At 45.9% G+C, this 12,401-nt stretch overlaps 2 protein-coding genes across 6 annotated transcripts; one reads left to right on the plus strand and one right to left on the minus strand.

Annotated features, from left to right (window-relative positions):
- Positions 1 to 282: 282 nt before the first annotated feature.
- Positions 283 to 3,525, minus strand: TYW3 (tRNA-yW synthesizing protein 3 homolog). The gene is made up of 6 exons (XM_030226740.2): positions 3,367 to 3,525; positions 2,742 to 2,822; positions 1,934 to 2,032; positions 1,107 to 1,178; positions 715 to 848; positions 283 to 527 (listed from the first exon to the last, which is right to left on the minus strand). Exons 1-6 carry the CDS (start codon positions 3,523 to 3,525, stop codon positions 323 to 325), a joined length of 750 nt encoding a protein of 249 aa, XP_030082600.1. The 3' UTR covers positions 283 to 322.
- A 44-nt stretch (positions 3,526 to 3,569) lies between these two features.
- CRYZ (crystallin zeta) lies at positions 3,570 to 11,655 on the plus strand. Of its 5 annotated transcripts, none has more exons than XM_030226801.2 (9): positions 3,570 to 3,645; positions 4,242 to 4,369; positions 4,693 to 4,845; positions 6,054 to 6,217; positions 6,837 to 6,888; positions 8,008 to 8,157; positions 8,554 to 8,655; positions 8,806 to 8,901; positions 9,163 to 11,655. In XM_030226801.2, the coding sequence occupies exons 2-9, from the start codon at positions 4,259 to 4,261 to the stop codon at positions 9,322 to 9,324; spliced, it is 990 nt and encodes a 329-aa protein (XP_030082661.2). In that variant the 5' UTR covers positions 3,570 to 3,645; positions 4,242 to 4,258; the 3' UTR covers positions 9,325 to 11,655. The 5 variants fall into 5 exon arrangements, with proteins under 5 accessions (XP_030082661.2, XP_030082658.2, XP_018768115.2 ...); XM_030226798.2 differs by having other exon boundaries at positions 3,577 to 3,645; positions 4,245 to 4,369; XM_018912570.3 differs by lacking the exon at positions 3,570 to 3,645 and adding an exon at positions 3,739 to 3,858.
- The last annotated feature ends 746 nt before the right edge of the window (positions 11,656 to 12,401 follow it).

The following is a 12,401-nucleotide window of genomic DNA, read 5'->3' on the forward strand; positions in this document are numbered from 1 at the left end:
AAAGGAGAAACCTGCAGAGCCAGCTGGCTCTGCAAAACCCAGAAGCTGGAAGTGAAATGCTGCAGCAAACCAGTTATTTCTGGGATAACTGATGGAGTACCACTTTGTTAATTTAACAGTACACTTTAAAAACTCCCAAAACATTCTATGGCTTTGTTCTTTGTGTCCTGTAGCTACACCTGTTCACTCTGCTGTTAATTACCTTTTTTCTGGTCAATGTCCATGAGACTATTAATACCTGGAGCACAGGAGTATATAAATCTCTTAAAAAGAGCATTACAATAACTTTTTCAGTTTGCCATTTGCTTTCAAATGTCTTGGTCTATATCATGATTTCAGCAAACAGACCAAGACTGCTTTCAGTATCATCCTCGGGTTCCAGCTCTCTGCTGGGATCAGCCTGTTCCTGAGCAGCCCGTCTCTTTCTTCTACGCACGTACACAGAGTGGCTCTTTTCTGGCCCCTCGGGAAACAAGGTGTCTGCAGGAACAGCAGCTTCCAGAGCCAGCTCCAAGCCTTTGTGGAATCTAGACAGAAACAATTCTGTAGTTACTGCTTTTATACATTTGCTCAGGATCTGAAAATTACTCTGAGAAACTAATGCTTTTAGAATGTAATCAAAACATGCAAGGGGAGAAAAGCGGTTACTAACATTTTACTTAATACTGAAGAAAAATTAGATGTCACGAACAGAACTGGTGTTATCTTACAAACCTGTCAATCCTCCTTATGTTTTCTTCCATTTTCTGATTGGCTACATCTACCAGAAATTCAATATATTCTTCAGAGACCATCAATCTCCCTTTATGGCTCAATGGAACTTCTAAGCAGTGAGTGCTCCGCACAGCCTGAAAACACACACATGATTTACCTGGAATAAAGTCTTTTAGTTTATGAAGGTTATATAAATAATGTAGGGAGTAAAAAACCTGCTTATCCATACCATTATTTGGGTTGCTATCACCTAAAGCAGCAAGCTATTTCTTTGCTATAGCAAGCCCTGTGACAGCTCCTTAGCACCAGTCAGGTCTTGGCTCGTACAAAAAAATCAAGGTTAATGTAACAACACAACTTCATTACATCCCTTACAGTAGCAGCGTCCTTACCATTGTAATTTTTCCTCCTCTGCCAACTGTAATACCAGAGTTCCTGAACCCAGAGTCAATAGCCACCGAATGCTGCAGAAAAAATAAAATACTTGAACAGGTCTTGTAGACTTTCACAGCAAAAAATATTTATGGTTGTGTTGCAATGGACTGTGTTTGCAAAAAACACACTCAAATCGTCTACCCAGACTTATTCAAAAGTAGTTACATTAAAATACTTTTTAAGATCAAACCCACCGAAAGGTGGGTGGTGTTCAGAGGCCCACGGTGGATCCTGGTTGAATCCATCAGTGCAGAAAGGATGTAAGGTCTCTCTGGGCACTGAACTGTTTTACCCCGATGAGCTGGAACTTCAGAGCCAGTCGTGCCACACGCTGACAAGGACGAGTGCAGCTGCACTCCACGGGAGCCCCTCAGCTCTTCTGCACTAACACAAAGCAAGCCCAGCACGGCACACATTGCTCTCCGCAGTCACACAGGAAAGGCAGAAGGCAAATGGAGCCAAACGGCCTGGCTGGTAGCAACGTCCCATCTAAAATTCAGCCAGGGAGAGCAGCCCAGGCCCCTCGGGTAGCGCTGCACGCAGCAGTCTGCTTCAGCTCGAAGGCTGAATTGCAGCTGAGCCTCTTCTTTTCAAGTACAGTAAAACCCTCAGCAAGTTTAAAGCTGTGTTTCTTCATCAGCTTACTTTACTACTCTAATTATTAAACACACAGCACACCTGGGACTGTTTCTAAGTGCAACTGCTTACCCAGTAGCCAATACTTTTATTTTTGCAGGCCAGAATGTAACAGAACAATGCCACATTGTACTTGACGTGGCTTTACCAGCAGCTGCGCATCCTGCAGATCCCGACACAGCACATGAAGAACAAATGGTTCAAACTTGAACACAACATCACCAGTGGCTTTCTTGAGTGCTGTCATCTGGAAAATATACCAAAATATTTATATAAAAATCAGAGTACTTCCTCTCGTAAGAGTTAAAACCACCCTACTGCACACTCCTTGGCCTGAAACTTTAGCAAGCTTTGCTCTGCTGGAACAGATACTAATGAAAACAAATATTCTGCAGGACACTTTGTGCAAGTGTGAGAATGTATATGTATGGTAAAGTGAACTACGGATTGAGTGAGAAAATGCTGATCTTGCAACTGCCTCTTTTGTGGGACAAAGCAATATATGCAAAGAGTAGATTATTTTGAAAGCATACTAAAAATGAAAAACCCCACACTATAGATGTTTTTAATTTCAGGGTATTTAATGATACTAAATTAACAATGCAATATAAGACATTCCCTGTTACACCACTTTCAGGTGTCTGTCTGCTAGCACAGCAAGCTGGGCTCAAGAGATTTTTCAATTCAAGAGTTTTATATATGACTCCAGACAGCAAGAAATTCTATAAGTTCCTGGAATATCAGCTGCCTTTCTAACTATGCAGAGCATTTGATAATGAGTTTAAAAGCATTCTTTTAAAATAGGTCTGAAGAATTTATTAAGCAACACATCTAAGGAAAAGTTAGTTTTGAGAGTATCGATTCATCTCAGTAGCAGGAATAAAAACCCTTTGACACGATGTGTTTTCTATGACACCTGGATAAATAACAAAGGCTGTATCTCACTGTGTCCGTACCACATCGCCTTTGACACACGGCTCATGCGTGACCAGGAGCCACGTGCAGTTCTTCTTCTGGATCCCCGTGCCATCTGTGTCCTAGTGATGGACAGAAACCATTAAAATGGCTCGGCACCTCGGTGAGGTTTAATCTCACGCTGCTACAAAAACACTCCTTGGACATAAAGAAGCAACCTCTTGACCCACGACCAGACCCACCGTCACCATCACCCTGCCGGTACCGTCCCTCACCCACCGTCACCGTCACCCTGCCGGTGCCGTCCCTCACCCACCGCCACCATCACCCTGCCGCTCCCTCACCCACCGTCACGGTCACCCTGCCTGTGCCGTCCCTCACCCACCGTCACGGTCACCCTGCCGCTCCCTCACCCACCGTCACCATCACCCTGCCTGTGCCGTCCCTCACCCACCGTCACCGTCACCCTGCCTGTGCCGTCCCTCACCCACCGTCACCATCACCCTGCCGGTGCCGTCCCTCACCCACCGTCACGGTCACCCTGCCGCTCCCTCACCCACCGTCACGGTCACCCTGCCGCTCCCTCACCCACCGTCACGGTCACCCTGCCTGTGCCGTCCCTCACCCACCGTCACGGTCACCCTGCCTGTGCCGTCCCTCACCCACCGTCACGGTCACCCTGCCGTCGCACGAGCTCGTGGTGCAGAAGCGCTCGCGCGCGTTCAGGAGCCGGGCGAGCTCCGCGGCTCGCGCGTCCAGCGCGCGCTTCCTGCTGCAGTCGGGCCGCGCGAGCCGCTGCGCCTTGCGCCGCGCGAACGCCGCCATCGCGGGGGGACGGCGTCCCACGACGGACAAACCTCGACGCGCGGCCCAGCGGCGGGGCGGGAGCGGTGCTGGTACGGCCCCGCCCTCCGCGCTCCGCCGCGCGGCAGCGGCGCTCCACAGGTAGGCGGTGGACGCGGGGGCTCTCCGGTGCTCGTCCGGGGGGACGGGACGAAAAAACAGTGACTCGACGCTAGCCGTGCCAGACTCCACAGCCACGGGGACACAGCCGGGCTTACGGGGGCGACGGCTGTACGGGGCGGCTCGAAGGGGCGGGGCCTGATTGCAAGGAACGCTTCCGGGGCACGGCTCCAGGGGCGGGGCCTGGCGGTGCAGGTGTGTTTGTGGGCGGGGCCCGGCGGTGAGAGCGTGTCCCGGGGCGAGTCCGATCGCGGCCGTGCCGGGCCCGGCCCTGAACCCTCTCACCCGCTAGCGGCAGCCCCGCTGCCCCCGGGGCCCAGGCTGTGCTTGCCGTTCCCTCGTGTCCCGGGTCCCGGGAGGTGTTCCCAGCAGGGAGGCCCAGAGCAGGCCGGGGCCTTCCCTTGCCCCGCTCCCTCCCTCCCCTCCCCTCCCTCCGGTTCGGTTGGTTATCACAAAATCGATCGCCCTTGGGCCCCGCGGTGCGTGCCGAGTTCCCGGCGGTGTCCGCACGGCACCTCCCGGTGGCTCAGGCTGCCCGTGACCCGAGCAGGTACCAGGGGTCTCATTGTGTCTCTCAGCAGATCCTCTGGTCGCCATGGCAGCCACCAGGAGTGTGATGAGGGCGGTCCGAGTGTTTGAATTTGGTGGCCCTGAAGTGCTTAAACTCCAGTCAGATGTGTTAGTTCCTGTTCCAAAAGAAAACCAGGTATATGTGAGCTCTGTGAAGGAAAATAGTGATAATGAATGTTAACAAGTGCCTGCAAGACAGAATGAGAGATACAACCCAGAACATTTACCTAGAGTACATGAGTTTTGGGCAGTACTTGAGCTATGCTTAACAAATGTGGGCTCTTTACTCTGCTGTAGACTATATATTCCACATCAAGATTTCCCTGAAATCAGCTTCACTTTGACACTGGGTTGTTACAGAGGCTGTTTGAGAATTCAGTAAAAATGCTACAACACCATGCTGTGAATTCAAAGGCTAAATCTTTTTAGTTATTGCTTAAGAAGTGTCTTTTCTTTTAGGTATTGATTAAAGTCCATGCCTGTGGGGTCAATCCTGTTGAGACCTATATTCGTTCTGGGACTTATGCCAGGAAACCAGCTTTGCCCTACACTCCTGGCTCGGATGTGGCTGGGGTGGTGGAAAGTGTTGGGGAGCACGTGACTGCATTCAAGGTATTTACACAGTGGGCTATAATTCACCACTGTTCCGTGGGTCCTCTTTGGCTGCTCGCTGTGCTCCTGCACCTGGCTTTGTTCCTCACAATCACGTAATCTTTTCAAGGCAGGAAACCCCTCCAGGGACTGGGACAAGCACTCAGTCTGCTGTGGGACTGAGGAATGCTGTGCCCTCCTGAAGCTCAGAGCTCTCACAAGACACGCTGCAGTCTGTCTGCTTAAAGCAGTGATATCTGGTGTACAAAGTTGGGGTTTGGAGCTATTTTTCTGGCATTGCAGAAAAAGTTGAGAGAGATCGGAAGCTTCTTGCTGGGGATAGTAATTTCAGGCAGAAATAAAAATTATTCTGTAAAGTATTTGAGAAATGGAAATAGCTTAATTATAAAGCTCCATAAACTCTGTTATTTGTTACTAAAATTGTTCAAATACTGTATTCCTTCTGTCTAGTAATTTTATTTGGATTTCTCAGTGGGAAAGTCTTGGGACAGGAGAAGGCAAATATCAATTTGCTAAGAAAGATATCTATGACATCAATTTAGTTTTTAAATTGGTTCTCCCATTTAAGTCATTAGACATTTGATCCCAAACCAACATAAAAATTGTAGGTAAAATTGGGCTGGAATTTCCTGATTTGGAATTTATGTAACAATTTTGGGAGATCTGAGAGATAGGGTTATCAAGAGAGAAGAATCATCTTTGTTCATATTTTCTTACTAACAGTTTGCCATATCTGCTATGTGTGACTTTTTGCTTGCTCTGACAATTGTGATGCTCTTGGCTTGAATGAGAGAGAGATGTCTTTGAGAATATTAAAGGGATACATATTTCCACATTTAAATCATTTAGAAATGTTTCTTTTGTGTCTGTAAAAGCTTTTGAGGCTTTGCATTTGGAATCTGTGGATGGAATTCTGGACTTCAGTCAAAGTTCATTAAGGTTCATATTAATGAGGCAGTAGGTTTGTGTGTTGCACTGCAGGGTGGGGTTATAATTATGATACTTAGATTTAGGAAATTATACAGTTTATGTTGCATTGATGGTATGTATCAGAATTTATAAAAATTTCTTTGACAAATGGAACTGGTTATTTTTGATAGGAGAGCTCTTAGAAATAGCCTAAACCTCTGTAAATTTCATCTTAATGTTTATGAAGGAAAAAGTAGGGGAAATTATTGATTTCTCTGTGTTCTGTCCCTCCATTCTAGAAAGGTGACCGAGTTTTCACCCTTGAAACGCTTTCTGGAGGATATGCAGAGTATGCAGTTGCTGCAGCCAACAGAGTCTTTCCTTTGCCAGACAAGCTGGACTTCAGGCAGGGAGCAGCGATCGGAGTGCCCTACTTCACTGCCTACCGGGCCCTTTTCCAGAAGTAAGGCACCAAATCCATGGTTGTGCACTTTAATCTTTGGTATTTACAGTGCTGAAGTTCGTAGTTTCACTGTCCTTTCAAAGGGGGAGGTTGGTGACTGGGAAATGTTCAGAAATGTTACACTGATGGGATTGTCAGATAATTGTGATCTAGAAGCTTGTGACTGTGTTTTCCTGTTAAGTCTTTTTTCTTGAGAGAACCTACCTGGAAAGGCTTCATGGATAAAATATGTGACTCCCTTTCAGTACTCACTGGTGTTTTGGCTGGGGAAGAAAAGGAGCAGTAGTTCTCATTTCCTCAGTCAGCAGACAGGTGCTACAGAGCAGAACCACTCCTTTGCTGTGGCAGGCCAAAGTCCTGAACTGAGGCTCAGTACCAGGCTCTCACTGGCTGCTGGCTGCTTGTTGCATCCAGTCATCAGTCACAGGATTTATTTTGCCTCCTTGTTCTCCCAAAAAGGCTTGTGATATCTGTTTAGCCATAAATTGGAATATAATTGGAACATAAACTGGAAGCATGCTGTGTGAACAATGAGATTTGATGTCAGTATCTGCAACCCCATGCTCTGTCAGTACGTGCTGCAGTCACAGTGCCAACATTTCTTGTGTTCTGCTCTTAGAGGCTGTGCCAAAGCAGGGGAAAGCGTGCTGGTTCATGGTGCTAGTGGGGGGGTAAGTATTCCAAGGAGGCAAGTGGTAGAGAACGCTGCTCTCTGTCCTTGCATCTGCTTCTTCCTGGGATTTTGTATCAATAGTTTAGCAGATTAGCTTTTTGTTTCAGATACACTTCCTTAGAAAAACCCTGTTATCCCCACTAATTGTGAGACTGCACCAGTGCTGGTGTGAGTTCCCCAGCCAGAGGGTCACACACTGAACAGGTGTTTGCTGCAGGTGGTAGTTGGTCTGGACGTTTTATTGCTGATAGCAGAAAGCTCTAATTTTCCAATATGTACAAATTGTTCTCAGTCCTCTGAGAATAAGCCACTGGTGCACGGTTACTGTGCATTTCTGTTTCCATTCTCATGTTTTTACCCATGAGCCAACAGCTGGCTGCACAAGGAAAGGTACTGGAGTCTAAACCTGAGAATGAATACTGCATGAAATTGCACTTCTAGTTTTCTTTGGGTTTGCATGACAAATTTACTTTAGATCTTTATGACTCAACATTTTAGTTTATCTCCCACACTCTGCACTTGCTCCCTTTCTGGTGATGCACCAAACAGCTACTGTGAACAGGCCAAGTTTCCTTAATTATTTGTTAGACAACAAAAAGATGAATTCATATCTTATTCTGAGATACTAGAATGGCATTTAGCATCGTAAGACTTTTTTAAAATTTTCATAAACTAGATGTAATGCTTCTGTTTTGACTGGAGTGCAAAACTGGTAGGAGACACTGAGAACTCACTTTCTAAAGAAGTAATGTTAATAAAATTTGTGCCTGAAGATTTTCTTTGCAATGTATAATGCTGGTATTAATAGCAGGTGATTCTGTGAAGAGAAAAATATACTTGAATTTGTATCAAAAATATAGGGCCCAGGTCATTCTACATCAGTGTGTGTCAAATGCTGATAGCTATAAAAAAACCTCAAAAATTTACCATACAGTGGTAAATGTGTTTTCTTTTTTAAAAGGTATTTGGCAGTCTTTAAGATCCAAATTATTGGCTAAAAAACAATTTACCAGACTAGCTTTTTAAATGGGGAAGTTCCAAGTTGCTGGTAGACTATATAAAATTCTAAGAAAGAGGTAAAATAATTTTCTCTTTTGTTTTTTTTTTTCCCCCTCAGGTGGGACTAGCAGCATGTCAGATTGCCAGAGCCTGTGGTTTGAAGGTTTTGGGTACAGCAGGAACTGAGGAGGGCATGAATGTGATCCTGAGAAATGGTGCTCACCAAGCCTTTAATCACAGAGACCCGAGTTACACGGAGAGAATTAAGGTGGGCCTGTGTCTGCACTCAGCAATGCAGGTGGTGTTGTTCTTAACAAAGTGTGAACAGTTGTTGGCTGAAGACTTTAAAGTAGGTTTATGTAGGATCAATAGTGTACTGCTTTTTTCATTTCTACACAAGGAAAAACTTTCTTGGGCTTGAAGAGCTGAGCTTTCCTCACAGGCAGTGGCATTTAGAACTTTTACATTCAGCAAATTCTAGTGTGGGATCACGTCACAAGTTAGCACAGCAAAATGTGCTACAAATCAGCTCATTTGCTGTCAGCTGCAGTACAAAGGCTGTATTGAAAATTTAAACAGTGAGCTGCAAAGTGGATACTTTCTGTAGTGCTTAAAATCAATGGTGGTACCCAAGCACTAAAATAACATCCTGTGTCCTGTACAGGCATGCACAGGGCCGGGAGGAGTGGATATCATCATAGAAATGCTCTCTAATGTCAACCTGGATGCTGACCTGCAGCTGCTGTCCCGCTCAGGGAGGGTGATGGTGAGTGTTTGTGTCCTGGGCCAGGAGGGTGGCAGTGAGTGTTTGTATCCCTGAGCAGGGAGGTGATGATGGGTGCTTGTGTCACTGATTCTGTGCATTCAGCATCACACTGAACTGCTCTGACTCCATGCCTTGGGCTCCCTTGGGCAGGTTGTGGGCTGCAGGGGACGCATTGAGATAAACCCAAGAGACACAATGAGCAAGGAGTCCAGCATAATTGGAGTGGCTCTGTTTCTTGCAACTGAGGTGAGAAGCATTTCTATTTTTAAATATGCTTTATTGGCTTGTTCCAGCACCCTTCTATTTACAGTTAAAATTATTTGAAGGAATAAAAGAATAATTTCACTGTAACAAACTTGTTAGTTCATTCCTTTATGTTTTGGTTCAATCTCAGAACATCATAAAATGTTTTCAGGTTATGGAATTTGCTTTAATTCTTGCATAAATTGCCAATACTATTCTGAAATGCAAAGACCTTGTCATGAACACTCCGTTTGTTACATGCAGGAGGAAAGGCGTGAATGTGCCACAGCAGTCCTTGATGGCATAGAAGCTGGCTGGCTGAAACCAGTTGTGGGCTTGGAATATCCCCTGGAGAAAGTAGCCAAGGCTCATGAAGAGATTATTTGTAGCAGTGGTGCCCGAGGGAAGATGGTGCTCCTTCTATAAAGGAGCAGCCTTTTCCATTTATTTTGTAGCTGTTCTAACTGCACCTTTGCCTACATGGTTCACTGGATGTATGCTATAAACATACCTTTGATCATGTTTGACTCTAGCAGAAAATGCTCACTTAGATGAATTAGTTGACATTTTCTTTTTGTAATGAGCAGAGTTGCATTTACTGTAAAGTAATTTTGGTAGCTTTTTTGATTGATGTGACAATAATAAATTTTCCCTGCTGGCATGCTTTGTGCTGCAGGGAATGGTAGGGCTTGGTATCATGGTCCATGTGAAGGCAGAGCGAGGCCACTGTAGGTAACACAGAAGGGAGATGCTTTTTACAGATCCACAAAAATAAATAACTCACTATGTGTGTTAACTAGAACTGTAAATTCTTTCAGCCACGAAATTTGTGCTCAAATTTTGTACTCAAATTATGTCACGTAATTTACTTGAAATAAAAGCTTTTACTGACAGAATAGTTTCCTTTCCAGCTCAAAAGATGGGCAGAATCTCTCAAGCATGAACTGTTTGGAGCCGAGGCAGTTCTACTTGTCTGTGCCTCTAAGGCTGAGGTGACAGTATCCTGGCTCATCCAGAGGCACTGCCACTCTGCAGCTGCATGCTGGGATTTGCCTCTTTGGAAATGATGATCATGACCAAAGCAGCTGACTCCTGGATGCTGAATGGCTGATTGTGAAGATTGCAGTTCTTCCTATGAGCTTTATTAAAGTCTCCTGGATCCCTGGCTGCACAGAGAGGGGAGGCTGCATGGCTTTGTGGCGTGGAGAGTTCCTGTGAAATTCCTGAAATTCCATCTGCTGAAGTGGGCAGGGCACAGCCTCAGCACTGGGGCTTGTGTGCAGGTGTCAATGTGGGGTCACTTTGCCATGACACCGGGGTCATTTCTTTGTGTCTCTCATAAACCTTAAAGCCATTGCACAACAGAGGTGTTGCCAGGAAAGGTGGTGACATGTTTCTAGAGTTAGTGATTTCAATTTAGTGCTTCAGTGAGTGGTTTCAGAAAGCTGCTTGGGAGAGAAGGACGAGGCCAGCTCAGCTGTGGGACTGTGCTGAGGTGCAGTGGGGTCCTTCCTCCCTCCAGGCTCCCCCAGGGAATGAAACTGCTTTCCTTGTTTGTAGCACTTGCCACAGGAGTAGGGAGCTGTGTTTTTTATGTGCAGATGTAAGTGACTCACCTGGTGTAAGTGATGTGTGTAGCTAGTGTCTCAGCTGATTATCCAGGTGAAAGGTGCTGTCTGTTCCTGTTGTCTCAAGGAAAATGTGGCCTGAGCAGTGGTGTCAGTTAGGAACCCCCTGTTCCTCTTGACAACTGTTAGAGAAAGTAAAACACCTCTTAATATCAAAGCACTAAACAGAGGTTAAAAGTAATGGTTAAGGACAGATAAGATTGTGGAGATGATGTGCATATAAAAGTATATACCTTTCCTCTATATTCTGTGTTCAAATATTAAATTATTTTAAATTCAGTCTTAATTTAGTAGGGGTCTATGACATGAATGAGAGGCTGATTGTTTGCAGTGGCTCCTTTCTTGCTTAGTGCTGCCACTGCATCGTGATGATGTTTAGAGGAGAAATTCATAGCAAGTCTCAGGTCTGTCCTCATCGTTGTTGTCCCCGGGGCCGTGGTTGTAGTGGAGTTTGTGGCCAGAAGGTGTCAGAGCAGTTCTGTGTTACCGCACTGTCGCTGCTCCCTGCCAGGTGACCTGGGGCTGACTTGTTGGGAATATCATATAACGTTTATTATTCTGTCAATTTCCAATGTATTGTGTAAATGGAAGGGTTTTAATTTTAGAACAAGTAGTGTGGATAGAACTAATGAGATAGGGCTTATGTATGTCTGATTTGTGCAAGCCACCCATCTAGAAGATGTCATCCTGGAGAGTCCTTGGTTTTGCTCTCTTTTTGGGACATTCTGCCCCTTGGCAGTGCAAAAAAGGATGAGGAAGAGAGTGGGGCCCACAGACCATTGAATCTGGCAGAATAATTCTCTCAGTTTGTGGAGAATCTCCTCCTGATTTGACTGGATGGGATTTTGGAGGCAGTGGTTCCCAGTTGCAGCCTGCTTGGTGCTGTCACGGGTGGTTGGAAGGGTTGAACAGGCTCTTGTATTTGTGCCCACTTTGGCATCTGCAGGAGAGGTCTGGGGCTCAAAGTGAGGAGTTGTGTACAAAGCAAGGCTCTGCAAACTGCTGTTCTACGTGTTTCTAAAACAGAAAATAGTGGAATTGTTCTGAAAAGCAGCTGCTCTTGGTTAACCTTATTGTGCCCCAAATAAATGCTGCTTACATTTTCTAGTCATTAAAAGTCTAATGTAATTGTCCTGTGTCTCTTCCTGACTTCTTCCTGTGCTGCAGGATGATACAACAAGTTAGTTTGAGACTTTTTAATTATAGACTTGGGAAGATAAAACATCAAGAGAATATTGATGTCAATAATTGCTTCCTTTATAGAAGTCAGATCAATATTGAGTTTGGGTGGATCATGTCACAGAAAACTTGAGGATGGTAAAGCCTTAAAATTTTGGAACTGATGCATCAGGAAGAATGGCTGTCCCTGCTATTCCTCACTGCAGGGATCTCCACTCACATCAGTCACGCTGGTCCCTCGAGACATTAATCTGTAAATTTGTACTTCAACTGGGACTCGCAAGAACTGCAGGAAGAAGGGAAAAACAAACATTGAAGGGTGGTTGTGTCTCCTTTATTTCAGTTAATCGGGTGTCTGTTGCCTATGCACATTTCAGTGGGCACAGGAAGAACTCTCCATGGAGGGTGGCAGAGCTCTGAAAGAGCTGCCTGGGGAGGGTGTGGAGCTTCCCTCTCTGGAGACACTCCGAACCCACCTGTAGGCGTTCCTGTGTCACCTGCTCCAGGTGACCCTGCCTTGGCAGGGGATTGGGCTTGGACTCTCCAGAGGTCCCTTCCACCCTCAGCAATTCTGGGGTTCTCTGATTCTGGGGCGGCGGGCGGAGCACCGGCCCCCTCCCGTTTCTCCCTCCCTTTCTCCCATCTCTCCCTTCCTCCCGTCCGTCCGTCCATCCCTCCCTCCGTCCCTCCCTCCGT

Source organism: Serinus canaria, chromosome 8, assembly GCF_022539315.1.
Source record: "Serinus canaria isolate serCan28SL12 chromosome 8, serCan2020, whole genome shotgun sequence".
NCBI classification, from domain to species: domain Eukaryota; kingdom Metazoa; phylum Chordata; class Aves; order Passeriformes; family Fringillidae; genus Serinus; species Serinus canaria.